This window comes from Tachypleus tridentatus, chromosome 6, assembly GCF_004210375.1.
Source record: "Tachypleus tridentatus isolate NWPU-2018 chromosome 6, ASM421037v1, whole genome shotgun sequence".
Lineage (NCBI taxonomy): Eukaryota > Metazoa > Arthropoda > Merostomata > Xiphosura > Limulidae > Tachypleus > Tachypleus tridentatus.
In genome coordinates, this window is record NC_134830.1 from 169,015,754 (window position 1) to 169,038,801 (window position 23,048).

At 36.7% G+C, this 23,048-nt stretch overlaps 1 protein-coding gene across 4 annotated transcripts in view; it reads right to left on the bottom strand.

Moving 5' to 3' along the window:
- The window catches only part of LOC143254415 (zinc finger MIZ domain-containing protein 1-like), a 156,995-nt gene that overhangs the window by 62,994 nt on the left and 70,953 nt on the right, over positions 1-23,048 (bottom strand). For 2 of the 4 annotated variants that reach the window (XM_076509535.1, XM_076509536.1), the window contains exon 4: positions 19,778-19,883. In XM_076509535.1, the coding sequence (XP_076365650.1) occupies positions 19,778-19,883 (106 nt within the window). Of the gene's footprint in view, positions 1-5,912; positions 6,089-15,837; positions 15,966-19,777; positions 19,884-23,048 lie in introns of those variants that run through there. The other 2 variants (XM_076509541.1, XM_076509538.1) reach the window with 2 other exon arrangements.

The following is a 23,048-nucleotide window of genomic DNA, read 5'->3' on the forward strand; positions in this document are numbered from 1 at the left end:
GAAAACCAAAAACCTTATTGTTCTAATTGGAAGCAAAAAAAAACAACAAAACACACAAACAACAAACAAACAAAAAACGCGGCAAGCTACACAGGTTATCGAAGATACAAAGCAATTAAAATAATAATCTACAACATACATCATAATAATCAGACCACAGAAACTGATCTGGATATAAACCAGGCATTTCCACCTACTCTAACAAAAAAAACCTACACTGACATATACATATTTAATAGCAGCATGCACAATCACGAAGTAAACTAATACCTCACTCAAAGAAACAAATATAACCATAAAACAATGTTTGTTTTTGTTTGTAGTCAAGTACAGAACTACACAATGGACTATTTGTCCTCTGTCCATCACAGGAATTGAAACCCGGTTTTTAGCGTTGTAAATCCGAAGACATACCGCTGTGCCACTGAGGGGCGACTATAAGATAAACAGACACAATCTGTTTGTTTGTTGTTTTTTCCGCGCAAAGCTACACGAGGGCTGTCTGGGCTAGCCATCTCTAATTTAGCAGTGTGAAACTAGAGGAAAGGTAGCTAATCATCACCACTCACCGTCAACTCTTGGACTACTCTTTTACCAACGAATAGTGCGATTGACCGCCACTTTATAACGCCCACACGGCTGAAAGGGCGAGCATGTTTGGTGTGACGGGGATTCGAACCTGCGAACCTCAGATTACGAGTCGAACACCCTAACCAACTGGTCATGCCGGGCCAAACAGACACAGCCAGAAGACACCACAGAAAACGTAAAGTAACATAACAACTGCTCTAATGAATACTCAGCCACAAAATATACCATATCTACACACCGAAAACGCCCGTAAATTTACTCACAAGCATAGAAAATAACTGTATAATGGAAGCTGCGAAAAACATTCTATCCTGTTTAATCAGCAGATATCAAAAACATATAAATCAACAAAATTACATTTACCTAATTTTCACAAAAAAATTCACGTGTATTATACCTAACATAATACAGAAACAACTCGTGAATTTCCTTCTTACCTAAAAATACATGACACAAATCAACAATATCCAGTGTTATCTCAATGAACAGGGACTCTGCATGGCCAGGTGGGCTAAGGCGTTCGACTCGTAATCCGAGGGTCGCGGGTTTGAATCCCGCTCGCACCAAACATGCTCACCCTTTCAGCCGTGTGGGCGTTATAAAGTGACGGTCAATCGCACTATTCGTTGGTAAAAGAGTAGCCCAAGAGTTGACGGTGAGTGGTGATGATTAGCTATCTTCCCTCTAGTCTTACACTGCTAAATTAGGGACGGCTAACGCAGATAGCCCTCGAGTAGCTTTGCGCGAAATTAAAAAACAAACAATGAACAGGCCACCTATAGCTTGCTCTCAAAACACCACCAGATTATAATATCAAAAGCGTATTTAAAGAGTATTTATGCCAAATACACATTTAATAACTTAATCTAGAGAAAAGGTAATGATTTGACAATGAACTGTTTCTGAAGTGGATGAATGTTACACAATCGAACTTGGAGAGAAATGGTAAAAAACAAACAAACGTGATGTTCGAAGTTTTACGTTCATTGACACGGCTCTCAAGAAGGATCAGTGTAATAATCTAAGAGGTGTTTAAATCATGATCTCTTAGAGCACACTCGACTAATATATTAACAGAAAATATATTTACCGTCAAGAAGGGAAAAAAAAGGCTTTGACTGGTACCTAACTCTTTCTGATCATAAAAACCTCAACCAAATACCACTAAATCAATTAACGAACTAACAACATAATATAACCTTTATTAATATTACCGTATTTTACGTCTTCTGGGACGCTCTTTTTTCTTCTTTAAAAATAATTCAAAAATCTCCATGTGTCTTCCAAGTGATGGGTTAAGGCAAAGGTTAGCTTAGGGTCCACTCGAAACGGTCTCTCAAAAAGATCGTAATCTCATTACTTACCAATTACAAGTATTTTAAATAACATAAAACATTCAATTTAACTAATGTGGTCGATGTACTGTGAAAAATATGATGTATTTAACTGTATTTACTCAGTAGGTTGAAAAAAAAATCAAAGTTGCATCAACGTGTCGGTTGCCGAATCAAAATATTCTTTTCTTAGAATTGTCTTCCCAAAATTATGGTGCGTATTCCACGATGTATAGTCTTACAAGGCGTGAAATACGGTAGTTAGAAGTGTGGCAGAAAGATCTAGATCATGAATTTGAACCCAAAAACTATATCTAAATCTTTTCTGCTCATGTAAAGTTTATTTTAGCACACATGTACGATCTACAAGCGCATCTTGTAATTTATACCACAGTCACTGAAATTTATATATATAAGTTACTAACATCACCACTAGACGGAGGCACTTTACTTGCTTTATCTTTGGTTGAAATCAGTGTTATTATTTAAAACCGACCAGATTAGATCAATAAAGTGTCTTTACTGTCTCAGTGTACGCGATACTTAAGTTCAATATTTCGCTATAAAAGATCAAGATGGAACAAATTAGTAAAGATGGTGGGATTTAGTAAAGGTTTAAAAATCATTGTGACCGCTGCTATTCTCTGCGCCTTCAGGTTATATTTTGTTACACATGAAGGTTTTAGTAATATAAAATTATCGAGCACTTATCAAAATTGTAATACAAAATTGTCGATCACTTATCAAAACCGTAAAATACAATTATCGAGCACTTATCAAAACTGTAACATAAAATTATCGAGCTCTTATCAAAACTGTTTACGTTTAAAGTATTAAAGTAAAATGGAACAGAGAAGAGTCCATTTATAAATCTACGATTAAGTATTACGTCTTTAAAAATAATTTACTCTATAATGTTTCAATATTTATTATTAACAAAAGTCTGAAAACTAAATCGAATTAAGCTCTGAAGAAGACAAATAACTCATGGTAATAGAAAAGGCTAAGAGCATATTGAAACTCTTTGTTTGTTTTTGAATTTTGCGCAAAGCTACACGAGGGCTACCTGTTCTAACCGTCCCTAATTTAGCATTGTAAGGCTACAGGGAAGACTGAGAGCGATCACCACCCACTACCACCTCTTGGGCTATTATTTTACAAACGAATAGTTGGATTAACCGTCACTTATAACGCCCTCATGGCTGAAAGGACGAGCATCTTTGGTACGACGGGGATTCGAAGCCACGACCCTCAGATTATGAGTCGAGTGCCTTAACTGGTGGACTCAGCAGATAGCTTGATGTGGCTTTGCTATAAGAAAACATACACACACACATAAAATCGTATATAATTTGTAAAGTAAATATTCAAACCCACATATAATATTTATTCGTCTTTTTGGAGAGTTTAAGATTACTTTTAATAATGTTAATACTCTAGTTAATGGTTAAAACATTAAGAAAACTATATCGATTTGCATCGTATATCATTGTGATATATATCTTAATTTTAAAAGAAATACGTTGGCATTTGAAAACACAACCGTTATTTAAGGTGAACAATAATAATAGGGTATGTGGTGGTCATCATTTTTCTAAATGATTTGGCCTAGCGTGGCCAGGTGGTTAAGGCACTGGACTCCTAATCCAAGTGTCGCGGGTTCGAATCCTCATCACACCGAACATGCTCGCCCTTTCAGTCGTGGGAGCGTTATAATGTGATGGTCAATCCCACTATTCTTTGGTAAAAGAGTGGTCTTAGAGTTGGCGGTGGGCGGTGATGACTAGCTGCCTTCCCTCTAGTCTTACACTGCTAAATTAGGGACGGCTAGAGCAGATAGCCCTCGTGTAGCTTTGTGCGAAGTTAAAACAAACAAAATGATTTAGGCGTCATGAAAGCTATTATTGAATACAGCGCAAGCCTCAAGTTCGTATATTAATACCACACATATATAAAACAAAGCAGCACGAACTGGCAGAATCGAAAATGAAAAATCTCGCAATTACAGTGATAAAGGTTCAGCCTGTGTGACACATTGTAAACGACATCACTATGTAACACAAATTTCCCGGATAGTATGTGTTATTTCTTAATTGCTTATATTGTAAAAGTACAGAAAATGTCCATTATAGTTTATGTAAAAACGGGCAAATTTGCACATTTTCATTTACATAAAGTCTGAATAAATCAACATATGAATCAAGATTTACATGTATTTGTACTAAAATTGTACAAAAATGTTTAGAAGTGAGTAGTTTTTCGAGATTTGCGACTGTAATGTAAATCACTTTCACGTATCAACCCCCAAATATAGTTTCTCATCATGTTTTCGTTATACGCTTCCAGGTCACGAAAGCAGAGAAAAATAGGCCTTTTTCATTTACTTTAGGCACAAGCAATTGGGAAACAACACTTTCTGTCCAGGAACAAGAAAAAGTAAAAAATTTTTTACATAGTGTATTTCGATAACATTGTTTAGAAAACAAGTTAATATAAATACTTTCAAAAGGTCTAAAAACAACATGCCTTTCCGTCTGCTATAATTCCATGGTTACGAAAACGAATACGGTTTCGTTATATAATAGAGTTATTCTAAATGTTTAAATGTTTAAAGTACGTTAGCGTCATTTCAGAGCCAATGATAATAACGTCTTTGGTCATCCACTCACGCGCTTACTTTACTTACTAGAAAAATCTTCAAGGTCAGGTCCATAAAATTCACAAAAGCACCGCGGTGCATCGCCTTCTCAAAAAAATTGGCAGGGAAAAAAGTGCCAATATACGTAACAAATACGATAAACTTTTCCGTGCAACTGCTGGATTACAAATCATTCAGGGTTCGTGTGACTGTTCAATCATGCCGCGTCTTATTCTGTTGTGTTTCTAACTTCCTTGAGGGTCAAACACGACTCTACGGAACAAAAACAGCCACTTCATTCTTCACAAACACAAAAAGATGGATAGTCGGTCACAACTATCTGTAAATTCAATAACAATAACTTCGCAGAACAAAACAACACGGGGCTAAAATAACAAATAAATCATCGACACTCAGCCTATTCTAACATCAACAAATCTGACAAAATTCATAGACATGACTCTGAAAATAAAAGAGTACTAGACAGTATAAATTAAATGCATTTCCAGTAGGCAAATTATCATAATGAAACCTAATAATTAACAAGAAGGTGTTTGTGTGTGCGTTTTTATTCTTAGAGCAAAGCCACATCTCTTGGACACACTTAGAGGAATCGAACCCCTGATTTTAGCGTTGTAAGTCCATTGACTTACCGCTGTACTAGCGGGAACCTTAAAAAGAGGAAGGAATGGTTCTAGATTCAGATCGACTCTCCAGGTCTACAACGTTATTAATTAATTTTAAAATGTTACTTTTATTGTTGTTCTACAATATAGTAACGTTTTACGATACAAAATTCTGGCTCTATTTGTTTAGCCAGTGAAAAACCAGTAATGTAGGAATTTTACTTTCCATGTAAAGTCAAGACAATTTTTTGTTGTTGTTGTTATGTGACCATTAGCCAATCAAATGCTTTTTTTTTAATGGAATCGTTTTTTATGCATTCTCTCATGTGTTTATTTGTGCTATGAATTCATATTGCACAAAATAATTTTAATGTCCTTCGTAATGCTTACTTTGTATAAATTATATTAAATTATAGTTTACAAAGTAATTAAAGCCGTAGTGTTTTATATTTCACGCCACCAGAGTGCCAACTCTGTGACGTGACAACAATTGTTCATAATATTTTATTGGCCCCATACGCATGCAGAAATTTCGCGACAAAGAGAAAACCCACGTGCAAGGACTAACATAAATCTCAGTTGATAAACGACAGTATATGAAACTACCTTGTTATATCTGAGTTATGGCCCATCATAAACGACCTGGTAAGAAGTCAATCGTTAACGTGACGACAGGTTTTTAGGAATATAAGTCGTAACATTAACGAAATCAAAACCACCTACCTCAAATTGAAACAGCGCACGTCTCTGTTTAATTAAATAAGTGTGTCTGTTACTTAACCTCACGTCCTAAACTGAATTACTAAGAGCTGCCACGAGACAAAAAAATTCGCACACTTGTTCATCGGACACTTCCGAAACTAAGAGCACGCCGCTACTGACATGTCTCAGCCACAAGCTGGCCTATCGCCACCAGCAGCATAAATTCGTGAGACCAATGAGCTGCCTCGTGGACACAGTTCGTTCCACGCGCGGCAGACATGCGTGTGCCCCATCGCCTTGCCTGAATTGTTAGTTAGTTCTGCCCTTGTTCAGCGCTGGCTATTCTAGCAACCATACCTACTTCCACAAATAGGCGTTAATGTACTCCCTCGTAGCCCGACACCGTAACCTCATGAATACCTGTAAGGGCTAACCATAACTATCGACTGTTGTCAATCCTAGACTTAAGTTCTACCTGTTTAGTGTCTTCATTTATTTCCTTGTTTAATCAAGCACTGTTGATTATTTATTACTTTAGTATGTTATAACAGGTCTCGTTATAAACGTTTACTATTTTAGTGAACTATAACGCGTCCAGTTATAATAGTTTACTGTTTCAGTGTGTACTAGTGTAAGGGGTTTGTTTTGGAATTTCGCGCGAAGCTATACGAGGGCTATCTGCGCTAGCCGTCTCAAATTTAGCAGTATAAGACAAGAGGGAAGGCAACTAGTCATCACCACCCATCGCCAATTCTTGGGCTACTCTTTTACCAACGAATAGTGGGATTGAACGTAACATTATAACGCCCCCTCGGCTGAAATGACGAGCATGTTTGGTGCGACAGGGATTCGAACCCGCGACCCTTGGATTGCGAGTCGAGTTGAAGGTCAGTAGGAAGACCTGCATATATTTTTAATTTAGCGATAATTTTTCCCTTATATTTGATTGTTTACTTTTTTATAAAATAGTGTATAATGCATAGTAAGTCATAGAATGCATTCTACAACATAATAAATTTTGCATAGAATAATAACAGAATAGGCAATCAACGGTCGTGAAGACTGGTTTACTCTATCAAATGAGAATTAAATTATAAATAATGTCAAAACTGTGTAGAAAACGGTGCTGAACAAAAATAAGAAATCTCGATTTTGGCTGTTCTTCTGTTTTCGACCTTAGGACGCTCTGGATGGCTGAAAAGCGGCATAAAAACCAGAGATAGAGCGACCAGGCCAGGTAGCTCTTCATATCTAGCTTATAATAACCTGTAGAAAAAAATCGAGATGAGTTTTGTATTGCTTTAATGCAAGCAACCGTGCCATCCTTAATTAGAGTGTGCTAGGGCACTTTCCGTTAACGGATTCAGTTAGAAACGTTTACTATTTTAGTGTGCTATAATGTATCGTGTTATGGATATTTATTATTTTAGTGTGCTATAATGAGCCTGGTTATAAACATTTACTATGTCAGTGTGCTATAACAGATCCAGTAATAAACGTGTGTTATTCTAGTATGATATAACAGATCCAATTACAATCACCATAATACATAAAAGCCAGCGCAATCGCTCACCAATACGCCATCACCTCCACATAGTGTCTTTCCTCCTTGAAATTGGTATTAGATTTGGCCAACACATAGTATCAGCCAGTGTGGGGTTGTCTGTGAACAAGATTTTCTCCTACACGCTGTTTGGCCAATCCATATAGTTTTAACACCATTAAGTAACAGACTACATTTTGGTGATGGGTTACAGAAACATGAACACCATTGGTGATTTATTACAAAGATCAACCTTTCGAGGTCTGTATACTAACTTGTTGATAGTTATTGCTCTGGACTGTTAATTCCGTAGAGAAACGGAGGTCCGCAAACTGCGTCCAGCCAAGGAGAATATGTTACACCAACTACATTACATCCGTTATATCTAGTGCCAACAATAACTTTCGTCGAATATCATGGTTCATCAGGTAGGCTAGGAAGCAACACACATAGTACTAGTTTAGCTGCTGTACTTATAACCAGTTTTCGTGAGAACATAATAACAAAATGTAGCGGATAATAAAACCTCTATAACACAGATTCCTCCCTTGATGAATTACACTCGCATTAAACGTCTTCTAGTAGACATTATGTGCAACACTCGTACGGTTATTGATCAAGTAATTATAATACCTTTATACTGCCCGTCACACCAAACATGCTCGCCCTTTCAGCCGTGGGGGCGTTATAAATTGATGGCTAATACCACTATTCGTTAATAAAAGAGTAGCCCAAGAGTTGGCGGTGGGTGGTGATGACTAGTTGCCTTCCCTCTAGTTTTACACTTCTAAATTAGGGATGGATAGCGCAGATAGCCCTCGTATAGCTTTGAGCAAAATTAAAAAAACAACAAACTTTCATACTACAGCGCCATCTAGTGTAAATTTACACCCATCGCAGTTACTGATGCAGGAGCCAGGTTATTTTATATTATACATCAACCTATAGTAGAATATCTACATTATTTAATCATTTATATTACAGGTAATTATTCCTTGTATAGCAATGTTGTCAGGTATTTCGTAAATATTATTTACATGTGAGGCATTAATATGTTTTTGTGACCTTTTACGCCCACTCCAGTGAAAGTTCCCTTGTTTACTTTATTTCTAGTTACAATTCTAGCTTTTTTTTAAGAAGTTGCTAAATAGAACTAATACGATAGCACTTGTTATCCAAATTTTGTTATTTTCTGTGGTTAAACACATGATTGTGTTCCTCTTAGTTAAAATTAAGTAAATGAAAAAAAATCTCAAACTTTCAAAATGTACATGTCCATGGATTGTTGAAACACCAGAGATGCTTATTTCGTCTCTAAATAGCAGTTTTATTGCCTCTATTTACGTCCCGTAACCTCCATGTTTTCAGCTTGGCATTTAACATCCAAATTACTTCTGAGAGCGTTTCTATTTATCTCTTGAGAATGTGTAAAAAGGAATTATTTTGGTCAACGTTTACAACACGCGACAGGATGAACATTAGCCTAGACACTGATAGTATAACTAGTTACGCATATGTCAGTTTAAAACAATTTCTATCTTTGTAGCTCATTTATATATTGTAGTCATTTATTTTATGTAAGGAACTAAAAGTAAAAGCTTATCGACCATGGTATCTTGTAGCTTATCGATTAGTGGTACTTTGAAGTTTATTGACTAATGGTACATGGAAGTTCACCGATTAATGAATGATACATTGAAATTCACTGAGCATAGTATCTTGAAGCTCGCTATCTCATGGCACCTTGAAGATCACCAACTAGTGGTACTTTGGAATTTATGGAAGCACGCTGATTAATGGAACCTTGTAGCTCACCGACCAAGGTATCTTGAAAGTCTTCTCATGTTTTTAAATATTTTGAAACTGACCTAATATCTTACACCCTTGTGCAAATTAATTGAAACAAGACGGAATATTAAGATTTTTTCAATTTTTTGCGTTTTATTTCTGAGAATCCAAAAATTACTCACAAATTAATTCATGATATGACCGCCTTTATTTTTCAGAAGATCATTAATCCGCTTTGACATCGAGTCCACGAGTTGACTGCAATCTTTACTAATTTTTATATCGCGGTACCACACCTCAATTATGGCCTCAATTAGCTTATCTTTCGTAGTACAGTCTTTTCCCCGAAGTCTTTCTCTACAAATCGCCCAAAGATTTTCAATAGGATTTAAGTCCGCAGAGTTTCCAAGCCAGTCCAGCACCTTTATTCGCGTTGTAGTCATAAAATTCTTCCCAAGTTTTGATGTGTGACACAGAGCCAGATCTTGCTGAAAAATGCCAGATTCATCTGGAAATCTTTTCAATTCTGGAACGACTCTTCTCTGCAAAACTTCGATGTACTGTGGTCCTCGTATCATACCTTCTACGATATGTAAGCCTCCGACGCCATAGTAGCTGAAAAAGCCCCAAAACATCTTCTTCAAGGGATGTTTTACAAACTGATTGATGTGAGATTCTCAAAGTTCCTCACCTGGAGATCTGCGAACATGCAGACTTCTTTGATCCTGTATGAAGAAATGAGTCTCGTTACTGAATAATACCTTCCTCCATTGTTCTTACGTCCAGTTCTTGTATTTCAGACCCCATTGACACCGTTTTTCCTTCATTGATTTGGTAAGAAGCTATTTCTTGACTGGTCTCCTTGCCCTTCTTACGCAATTTCGAATGACGTAATACTCCTCAAAATTTTGTCATATATCCCAAGAATAGATCGACCGTATTGCAAAACACAGCTAATGACGCCATCTATGTGAAAAATGACTATTAAAGGAAATCAGCGGGTCCAGCGAGCTTACACCGGCCGCCATGCTGAAAATATTGTAAAATGACCATTTGTTTCAATTAATATGCACTAGGGTGTATGTTCAAAAGTTGCTTCTAACTCAATAGGTTATTTCACCAAAGGTTGTTTATAATGTTAAATCTAAGTATTTTTCTGACTTTCAATGATTCGTGTTAGATGAATGTCCTTGATCAGTCATCTACTAATTCTGATCTGTTATGTTGCCATTTTTAGTTAAAAATAACAATGTTGAAAAAGAATTATTAATTATCTTTTTTGAATCTCACACAAAACTACACGAGGGCTATTTGTCCCTAATGTAGTAGTTTAAGACTAGAGTGAAAGTAGCTAGTCATCACCACCCACTGCCAACTCTTGGTGGGATTGACCAAATTTTTTAACGCCACCCACAGCTGAAACGGCAAGCATGTTGAGTTTGACTATGATTCGAACCCGCAACCTTCACCTTACGATTTGAGCGCCCGAACCACCTGGCCCATTTATCAGTTTATAAAATATTATAATATTTTACGTTATTTAATGGTAATATTTACACTAATATTATTAATAGCATCTTCGCTTGCCGAAACTTATATGACTACCATACAACACTCTGGGAACGTATAGAGTTGATATAACAAAATTATTTTGAAATTAACGAGTATAAATAATTCAGATGTGTAAATATTTTATTAATCTTTGTCGAGTGCCATGCTTTAAAGAAGTACATAAATGATCGCTGGATGGCGCCACGACTTCGAAAGTACCAACAATAATCAGTATTCGTTCAGCTTGCAAAAGTTTCGTTGTTATAACGCCGAACATTTTGAGTCTTAATTCAATGTTTCAAAACATATGTAGAAGGGAATGTAATTAGCTTAAAAGAGCTAAAACACTAACTAAGTTCAACATATAAACAAGGCCATTTTGAAATATTTTTCACCATTAGTAATTTATTATTACATAAACAGTCATTGTCATTTGAGTACGCTTTAAACGGTGCATTATTTTTCGCACACAGGTTTGATTCAGTTAATAAGTTAAAACTGTAACATTTGACGTCCTACTTTTTTAACTGTGGCGTCGCAACATAAGCGACTGAAATCCCGTGTCTTATACAAAGTAAACAAGTCAAAACAGAGTGTGACCAGGACAAAAACAACAGTCATGTGACCTCGAGACAGCGTGGGACAGACAGAAATTACGTATCTTATTTCAAGCTCGACTGTCGCCGCCGTACGGTAGTAGAGTGCGCTAAATGAAATGCTGAGTCACTTACAGATAAGTTAAACTAAACGTGCGTAATTTTTCCCTTCCCTTCCACTGTCACTGAAAGATCGTCCAATAGCACAATGTCTCTTTCAGGCAATGAACTAATCCTTTATCTGGAGGTTGTATTGAACAAAAGTATGATCGAGAGAGACATTATAGTAAACTCAACAGTTTAAATCACACCGAGTGAAAAGTATATATACATGTACCTTTATAAAGAAAAACTTATTACAAAGCTTACCAAAAATCAAACCAAACCAAACGAAAAACTTATCTAATTGATAACAGTATTTCTAAAACAGTAAATTTCGTGTATTGGACTCACTTACTGGTCCACATTTGAAGGAAGAAGTTACACCTGGCTAACAACTGTGTTTTGTAATCAACTATGCAAAATGTGATTTTCTGTCACCAGAGTGGTGACAAAATAATAACAGAAAACTGTCCTGACATTATTCGTGAAAGAAGGAAAAGAGCAAACATTATTCCCAGTGAAAACAAGTGTCAATGTATTAACTTTCGGGGAACAGGGAAAAACGGAAGCAACAAAAGTTTGTTTGTTTTAGTTTCGCGCAAAACTACAAGATGGCTATCTGTGCTCATCATCCTTAATTTAGCAAGTTAAAACTAGAGAGAGGCAGCTAGTTATCACCACCCACCGCCAACCTTTGGTCTACGTTTTACCAACGAATAGTGGGATTGATCTAATTTATAACGTCCCTCAAGGCTGAAGGTTCGAGCATGTTTAGTAGGATGGGAATTCGAACCTGCGACCCTCAGATTGCGAGTCGACCGCCCTAACCACCTGTCTAGGAGTAAAGAAAGGAAATAGTCTGGAATTAAAATAAGTGAAGAATCACAATCTGTATGACTGTGCACACAAAGTAATGTGAACAACGATTCATTAAACTAACAGCATCAAAAAAGAAAATGTTTTAATATTATTGTACATGGTACAAGCAAAAGTTAATTTAAAAATGTACTTGAACTGAAGACGGACAAAAGATACTCTCAAAGTAACAAGGGAAAAAAAACCTGTAAAGACATTCTTCAAAAGAATGTACTGATGCGCCACTTGTTTGTTTTGCATTTTGCGCAAAGCTACTAGAGCTACCTGCGCTAGCCATCCCTAATTTAGCAGTGTAAAACTAGAGAAGGCAGCTAGTCATCACCACCCACCGCCAACTCTTGGGCTACTCTTTTACCAACGAATAGTGGGATTGATCGTCACATTATAACACCCCCACGGTTGAAATGGCAGCATGTTTGGTGTGACGGGGATTCGAACTCGCGAACCTCGGATTACGAGTCAAATGCCTTAACCACCTGGCCATGCCGGTTCTTGCGCCACTTGTTCCAAGTAATAAATAATAATCGAGGCCTAACCAAAAAGCTTGAAACATAATAACTAGATGTACTTCCGTAGGTTCCCTAGAAGGGTTCTGTTTCAAGAGTAAATAAAATTAAAATTAAGAGCAAGAAATATTTTTATTTCCTGCTTTTGAAGTTCACTTACAGTGTATAATTTTTCTCATGATTCATGACATGCACATGTTATACTGACGTCACAATATAAAATTACAACGTTACGCGCCCCTTTCGTAACGTTATTTTAGTGTCTATTGATCGACTCAGAGACAACACTACAATAAAGTGGTTTGAGTGATTGAAATAGATGACTCCTCTAAGCGACCTTCGGCCCCCTTTCGGGAAAATTACGAAAAATTATAATAATATTTGCAAGAAAACATTCCTTACCGCTATACAACAGTGTCTTTCACTAGATTGAATGTTTTGTATAGTTTACATGTGTGCTAGTTTTCCTTGTCTAAGTCTAAGATGTGATATACGTTAGCTTCTTTCTTTGTTCACGACATTGGGATAGTCTTTGGTGATGGAACATTGGACTACAACAAATAATTAAAGAGTTTTCGATTTTACGTACTGTGTGTTTTAGTTTGTTTTCTCCCTCAGACTGAAGTAATGGAATGTATTTTGGTTTAGCATTGAAAATAACATTTCTCCAGTTGATTTTTTTTGTTTCAATTAAATCTCTGTATTACTTTATATATCCAGTTATCAAGTGTGCAATGAATACATGGTATTGTAATAACGTTGAGCGGGTACTTTTGAATTACTTGATAAAATTAATGCCAAGTTCCGTCCAAGTAAATATAACGAAATAATTGATTCATTCTGTAACGTTTGCTGAAGCTTAAGTTGTAGGCCTAATTTCACAAACAACGTTTGAACAAAAATCCCGATTCCAATCGTAAGCCTAATTTACAAATAAACTTACGTACAAAAATGTCCTTGCTAGTCGATCGATTGACTTAAGAGATAAGATGATTTTAGCTATAAACAGTCAACTGAATCACTTATTAAGTATTTCACCGAATTCTCACTCAGTACTTCACAATCGGATTACTTGTAATTACAACGCACTCTCGTTTCAACAATTTTACATTTTTACATTAAATATTTAAAATATACTTTGTAACAGTGTATAAATACCGATTGTTTCTTCTAATTCGGTATTCTTCAGTTTTGAACCGATAGTTCAACTTAAAAGAGCACCAAACTCTTATGTCCATCATTCAGCATGAAGGCGTTAATTACGAGAGACAGCCGCCAGGGAGTCAATTAGCCTGCCAACATTAATTAGCGTCCTATCAGTGGGATCAAGAAAAAGGAGCTGATTGTATCATTTTCTCCTCCTTTAATGTCCGTTAGGAATGAATCTATCTTAGTATCAACGTGAAACTGTCAACATCTCACCATGTAAATGTAAATACAACACACCTTCTCACATTTTCAATCACCGTTATTTTGTGGCGTCTTCGCCTACAATGCCATCTTTCAACAACGCAGTTTTGTATTGTAATGATTTTGTAATGAAACAAGTTTAATAGCCACAAGTTAAGGAAAGATGGTTTAACGTGTTTTCTCACTATTCCTGAAATTGTTTGTTTGACTGTTTCGAATTTCACGCAAAGCTACACGAGGGATATCTGCGCTAGCCGTCCCTAATTTAGCAGTGTAAGACGAGAGGGAAGGCAACTAGTCATCATCACCCATCGCTGATTCTTGGGCTACCCTTTTACCAAAAAAACAGTGGGATTGACCGTAACATTATAAAGCCCTCACGGCTGAAAGAGCGAGCATCTTTGATGTGACTGGGATTCGAACCCGTGACCATCAGATCACGAGTCGAGCGCCCATGCCAGGCGTACTTCCTAACGCTCTGAGAACCGTACAATAATATATACATGTTTGCTATTTATTTATTCCATTATTTACCTCCTCAATCAGTGAAATGGAAAAACTTAACGAGTACCAGATTTAAAAACGTGCCTAATCAATTTCATTCGAAGATACTACGAATAACTAAAGTATTCTAAAGGAAGAAGTTTCATACTAGCATCACCAAGAACGATTCTACCAAAAAACACCAACACTGTATGTGATATTTACAGTGTCATCTTACACGTTCGTAATTCCGATGAACTAGTTAGTCACTCGTAGAGCACCAAAATACTAAAATGAAGTGAGAAAACAATAGCTGTAACAGTTCTGGTATATTCAACATGAAGGGAACATTATACAACATGTTGCTAAAAGGCCTTATAAAAGATCTTTAGATTTCAATACAACCATTCCTAATTTAGAATTGTTGTGCAAAGGAGGTGCAGTGACCGTAGGCCCAGCATGACCAGGTGGGTTAAGGCGTTCGACTGGTAATCTGAGGGACGCGGGTTCGAATCCCCGTCGCACCAAACATGCTCACCCTTTCAGCCATGGGGCGTTATAATGCGACGGTTAGTCTTACTATTCGTTGGTAAAAGAGTAGCCCCAGAGTTGGCGGTGGGTAGTGATGATCAGCTAGCTGCCTTCCCTCTGGTCTTACACTGCTAAATTAGGGACGACTAGCGCAGATATCCCTCGTGTAGCTTTGCACGAAATTCAAAAACAAAACAAACAAGCAATGACCGTATTTAACTGATTAGTAACATTTACTGCTGTAATCATAATCCCTCAACGGAAAGTTTGGAGATTATTTGGCGGCGAATTGTGAACGGAACTTTGAGTCCTCCGATCCACAGTCTTGTGCATTAATAGCTAGGCTGTGTCCTCCGGCTACAGCTTTAGGCACAGTTAGAAATTCCCTTTCATCATTAAAGCTAAAACGTTTGAAAACAATGTGTCACATTTAAATGTTCTCACTTTAAGTAAATAAAAGGTTGATAAACTTTTATAAGTGTGCTGAGAAATTAATTTCGAAATGCGCAGTGTATTGTGTGCAGGTAGTTTATATCGATCATTAGACTTTAGTGACGTACCTTTCGAGCACCGAACAACGTGGGTATTTAACAAATACACGTAAATGCTTCACAGAAAATGACAGGCGTTGCGAGTCCCTCTCTGGGACAGCGTTAAGTCTTCAAATTTACAAGGCCAAAATCAGGGGTTCGATTCCTCTCGGTGGACACAGCAGATAGCTCGATGTGGCTTTGCTAAAAGAAAAACACACACGCGCGTTTGAGTTGAGGATAGAAAAGCGTTAACCTCGTGTGTACGTTTGGTTCATCAAAACCTCCCAGACTATAAATCGCGAAAATAATTACAGTTCTCGTGATTTACTTCAACGATCAGGGATAAGAAATCACCCTTTTTTACTCCTTTTGTTGTCATTACAACATCAACGAACATGTTACGCTCTAAAGAAAAGAAGTGTCCGTGTTAACATTTGTAGCACACAATCACGCAAAACAAACGTACACCTACTGAATTAAAATGTCTGTGTATTTACCTATCAAAGCAGAGAACAAACAACATATATATTCATCTATATGTAAAATAAATAAATAAAACAAAATATGAGATGAAATTAGGAACTTTCACTGATATACTGAAAACGCGCTCAAAATTTCCCTTTCACAAAACTGTGTAAACTTCTCCTATTTTACTAAAACTGTAGAAATTAAAATGGTCTTTCAAAGTCAGTAATATTGCACTTATGTTACTTCTTCAGAACGCATTTTAAATTTTTCGTGGGAATAGCGATGTTATCTGCCTAGATTTTTATTTATTCAACCAGTCTTTGTTCTTCAACTTTGAACTTGCCATCTGCCTGGATTTTATTTATTTAACCAGTTTCTGTTCTTCAACTTTGAACTTGACATCTGCCTAGATTTTTATTTATTCAACCAGTTTTTGTACTAGAACTTCGAACTCGCTAGCTGCTTAGATTTTTATTTATTCAACCAGTCTTTGTTTAGAACTTTGAACTCGCTAGCAGCTTCGATTTTTATTTATTCAACCATTGTGTCCTTCAACTTTGAACTCGCTATCTGCTTAGATTTTTATTTATTCAACCATTCTGTGCTCTTCAACTTTGAACTCGCTATCTGCTTAGATTTTTATTTATTCAACCATTCTGTGCTCTTCAACTTTGAACTCGCTATCTGCTTAGATTTTTATTTGTTCAACCATTCTGTGTTCTTCAACTGTGAACTCTTCGTTTTGGTCAATCAGTAACTTGCACGATGAACTTCAGGATTTTATTACTTCACTCATCGCCTTTTAAAATGTTTGTTTAAACAGTCAGGGGCAGATTTAAGGTTGTATCGGCCCAGGCGCTAATAATTTTTGTGGGCTTTAGATACCATGTAATTTTACATAGAATAAAATTATAAATGGGCTCTGGGGGTGAGCTCCTATTAGCCCCTACATAAATACGCTATTGAAAACACTTAATCTACTTGTAATCGATATTTTGTGTGGGGAGGAAGATAGACAATTTACTGCGTTAACAAATGTCTGTATATGGTTAAGTATATAGTTTTATCTCTGATATCCTCAACTCTAAAAAGGTATGTAAAACACACTCGTTTCGAGCCTTTACTAAACGGAACACAAACTCATTTTAGTCTGTTACAAACCTACTTTAAGCGTGGAACTCCACGATTGCTGAACGTGTACGCGTCACTCACCCCCCCCTCACTCCCACCTACCCAACGAGCCCTAGAACGTCGTTCACAGCAAGAGCCTTCTATTGATTTTTCGCGCTTAGAAGCACGAGCATTTCACTTTCTGCTTCCACTGTGGACTCTGGATTACGACTAGTTCTACAGCGAAGTCAGACGATACTCGATATAGCTTCCATCTTTAGTTCTTTGTAACAATCACGGGTTGATTGGCAGCGCAATCAAGAGCTATATTTGGCGTACTACACTGTTCACCAAAAGCACAGAACAAATAGTAGCTGCCATCTGTCGGTTATTGATACATCGTTCGTTCGAAACGTGAAGGGAGCTGATTTAAAACTGACAGATTTACACAATCATTCGGCTAAAATCCTCTTAAAACGTGTACAATCTATATGTACGTTTAAATAAGGTACTTTTATAATTTCAAAATGCTTAAATTATTTACTGCTTCGGCAGGCAGTTGCAAAAAGAAAAATGAGAAAAGTAAAATTGGTCAGAAAATAACAGAAAGATAAAGAGTGGTTGGTCATGCTTTTAGTGACGAATAAAAATCAAACTTTATAAATCGCTGACTTTTAAATGTATGTTCTACTTCTAAAGCGACTTACGTTACAGTTTCCTGCAAAATCATGCAGTTTTGTATTGGTACCAGTCGCTCACGATCGTACATTCTAGTACATGTTTTTCTGTATAAAAATTGAATTTGATATGACATATTTTATATTAGGTTTTGACATTAACTTATCAACCTTTTAAAAATAAAACAGTTAAACTGGGAATTGAATTGAAAAATAAATGGGGATTTCTAAACAGATGAAATCCTCTATTTATTGAACTCATTGTTTGCCATCAGTGAGAAGAATATATATTAATAGTAATTATAAAATTCCCTTTTGGGAGGCTATATTTCCTTCCCTTACACTTTCGTAAAAATATGATATATTTATTCTAATCTGACTGAATTTTTCAATGTTTTAGGAGGTTGACAAACAAACCAACAACTTCATGTTTGACAACAAATCTATTAAGTGAAATCCAAATCACTTACATTTATTGTGTAGGGTAATAGTTATTTCTTTTAATTTTAAAATTTCAACGAACTCCCATTACCCACTGACGTGAGCTTTCGATAGTCAAAAAAAATAAAAAATAAAAAATCATAAGTGGTGCCATCTGTTGGGTATTCAGAAATATACAATTTTATGTTACTGTCGGAAGAAAATCGAATAACTTTCAACGCTCATTCTTCGATTCATTGAGACCGAATTCATGGGATTGGGTGGAATACAGAGGAGAATAATGGTTTGAGGTATTCAATTTACATCAGCTCCGATCTGTTAACTTAAAAACAACAACAATATTTTACTGATAATAACTGACAAAAGAACTCACCTTTCAATAGTTTGGTTTGGTTTGAATTTCGCGCAAAGCTACATGAGGGCTATCTGTGCTAGCCGTCCATAATTTAGCAGTGGAAGGCAGCTACTCATTACCATCTTACGCAAACTTTTGGGCTATTCTTTTACCAACAAAGAGTGGGATTCACCGTCACATTATAACGCCTCCAAAACTACTAACTTTAGCATGACAACAGGATCACCGATCATCGTTACAATGGCCAAAAGCTGAAAGTAGCATTTCCAGTGAATATTATTCATCGAAGCTTCAATCTTCTTGTCTGTCAGCTAAGTATGCTAACCACTAGACCACGACCATCCCATTTCACTTTCATTGAATTGAAATAAATATAAATATTAATTAATAATATATCAACACTGTGTTTACTGTTTCTGAATTTCGCGCTACTCTACATAAGATCTGTTAATTGTTGCCCTCATTATGAAACGATAAATTAGTAGAAAGTCAACAGCAGACTTAGGAAACTGTTGAAGTACCCTTGTCTGACTGAATAGTGGGATTCAAATGCTATTTTGATATGGTATATAGATTAGTGGAAAGATAGCTAGTCAACAGCAGTCTCAGGAAACTGTTGAAGTACCCTTGTCTGACTGAATAGTGAGATTCAAATGTTATTTTGATATGGTATATAGATTAGTAGAAAGATAGTCAACAGCAATGTTGGAAAACTGTTGAAGTACTCTTGTCCAACTGAATAGTGGGATTCATATATTACTTTTATAGGGTATAGTGTGTTTTTCGGTATCCTTTCACGAACTAAGAAATGTTGAATTAATTATTTGGACATCTTATCATTGGGTGATGCCCGGCCTACTTTTTGTGTGTGTAAATAAAATAACCATTGATTATATAATTACACTGTTGAACTTACACGCTGATTTAGAGGAAAACTTGTCTCGTTGTGCAGCACAGACAGCTAATAATCGGTACCCCAGATCAAGATCGAACCCCTGCTGGGCAGCTACCCTGTTGACCACCTGAAAAAAAAGCAACAGAAAACACTGAAATTCAAAAACAATTACCAGTTACGTTTCTTCTTCATTCGCGAAATTCAAACCGAACTAACAATAGCACTTACATCTGACTCTGCACTTAACCGTCAGTTACTTAAAATGGAAGACAAAACGTTATAACCGCCCTACCTCTGATTAATTTTGAACACCAACATTTGATTATATCTACCTGGACTCTGCCTATACTTACTAACACAAAACTACACGAAGACTGTTTGTGTTAACTGTCTCTAATTTAGTAGTGGAAGACTAGAGAGAAGACAGCTAGTTAACACCACCCACCGCCAACTCTTGGGTTACCTTTTTTCCAACAAATAGTGGCATTGATCGTTCTTTATATGAAGGAGTGGGATGCGAACCCGCGACTTCCCGATTAGGAGTCGGGTACCCTAACCATCTGACCATAAATTAAACGGCGAGAAGATAGCATCGAAACACGAAAATGACGCGTCCACAGTTTTCAGCAGTGACACAGAATTGCCAATTGTGTTCTCATGACAAAGTATGAGCCATCACTGACAAAATAATATTGTAAAATAACTTCACGAAAACACAGAAATAGTATAAAAGTAACGGTTATTTGAAAAAATTCGCAACCTTTCAAACTGTGACAGTGGTTCTTTAAAGACAATTATGGCACGTAAATATTGCGTTAATTTATAATATTGCAGAAACTAGTTCACAGAGAAATAGGTATGACAGTCAGAGATTGTTTGTTTGTTTTTTGAATGTCGCGGAAAGCTACACGAGGGCTGTCTGCGCTAGCCGTCCCTAATTTAGCAGTGTAAGACGAGAGGGAAGGCAGATGGTCTGCATCACCACCCACCACCATCTTTTTTACCAACGAATAGTGGGATTGACCTTAAATTATAACGCCCCTACGACTGAAACCGCAAGCATGTTTGGTTCGACGAGGATTCGAACTGGCGACCCTCAGATTACGCGTCGAAAGCCTGCCCACCAAGCCATGCCACGCCCAGTCAGAGATATGATTATGTGGATTATAACTCACAGTAATCACGCTTGATTTTTACAACCTTTAATATAGGATAGAGATTTAATATAATGGTAAAGAAACGCAAAATCTGACGCCAAAGAAAGTTAGATTTCTATTTAGAAAAGGTAGTGTCTTATTTATTAATATGCAGTACAATGAAACAAATAAGAAACACTGAATCATTTTGCTAGCTGTAATTTCGCTCTTTCACTCACATGAGTAAGTCGCCGTTAAAAGTAGAAAATAAATGTACTTTCTTTGAGAGCGAATCGAAAAGTAGGTAGTAAAAATAATTCCTCAATACTGTAACACAGTTTACCGTAGCAAAATCATTCCTCAGTAATATTACGCTGTTTACCGAATATCTATAAGGAATATAACACACATACTTTTGAAAATAAATGATATCAGTGTAAATATTTCATGTGTGTGCCTTTCAAAATTAGCAAAACAAACAAACAACTTTTGTTTGATAAGTTATCAATCAGATTCCTACTTGTGCAACATACAGTTGTGCAACTTTTTAAAAAATGGGGACAGTAAAATCCTTATTCACGACAGTTATACACGAAACCGATATAACTTAATGACTCTCAGTTATTCGTTTTTGAAGTAGATTGTATAAAAGGTTATTTTAAAACTATTCTGAACGTGCAAGTCACCAGTCACACAGTGAACACAGCCGATAAAAAAGAAAAAGTCGTAGTGGAGCGGTATGTACGAGATCTATATTTAGACAGTACTCTAGATGGAAAGCCTGAAGGGAGAAATGGCGCACTTTGGACATGACAGCCTTATGATGAACTTCTTGTAATGAAAACTATACTGCAGCAGAGCTATTAGGCTATCCAGAAATAAATGTCGTTTTTGAACTGCAAAGTTTAGAAAAGTATAAATTAGTGTTGTAAAACATGCTTTAATCAAAGTAAGCACCATTTGCTTCAACAACCTTTTACCAATGTGTAACGATGCTATTTATGCCCCTGGTGTAGAAATCAGTGTTTCTGTGGTCAATGAACTCCCTGAAAACTTCTTCTGCAGCAGCAGCTTGGTTTTGAAAGTGTTTGTTGTTCAAAAAGTTGTCAAAATGTTTGTAAAAATGAAAATATGTAGGGGAAAGGTCTGGGGAACAAGGTGGATGAGGCAGAACTTCAATTATCAATTCGTTCAATTTTTGGAGTGTCATCCTTGACAGGTCTCATAACGCCGATTTTGTTGATCTTCAGCCAGTTCATGCGGAACCCACTTATCCAACTTTTCTGTCTTTCCAATCACACTCAGGCAGTTGGCAATGCTTGACTTGCTTGTGCATAACTTTTCTGTAAGCTCACGTATTGTTGTGCTCGGGTTTGTCTCAACTGTTTCCCTTAATGTGTTATCATCTAAGGACGGCTTCCTTTCACGACCTTCGTGGTCTTCAAGACTTTCACCTCCATGTCGTGACCTTTGGAACCAACACTGAACTTTACGTTCAGTAACTGATCCATGGCCGAATGCCTGGTTGACGTTCAGTGTAGTTTCGGTAGCTTTTCGTTCAAGTTTTAAGTCGTAGAGGAAAATCAGACCAAAGACCTTCTTATCCATGCTGCCTTGGGGGTTGTGAAACTTGCTCTGAGAAGATTTGAAACAGCAGACAATTAAGACACCTTGTAAGCGACAAACGTTCGATGAAACCAACCAACCAACCAACCAACGTCAAGTTACTCAATATTCAGCTTATAAATGTCATCATGAGAATTCTGACATTTATTTCTGGACAGCCTAATAATTTCAAGATGCACGGTTCTCAGACAGAGCACTATCGGATGGAGTGACATGGCTTGTAGCAACGTGGCGAGACTCCAAAATCATGCTAAGCCATCATACAACCAGGTAAATTTACCTAAACGGCAACCTTCCTTATTCGAAATAACGAGGAACAGATACTTTCATGAACAAACACGATGACATAACAAACTATTTATGCATTTCAATTCGACCAGAAAAGTACAACGTTCCTATTTGTCTTTGCAGATCAACAATCATAGAAATCTATCCCCTTTCCATTTCTGCTGACCAATAACATAAACCCTGTCTTTCCCTTTCCAAATTTCAACTCCATAAATTAACAACCGTGGAAATGTTTCTACTTT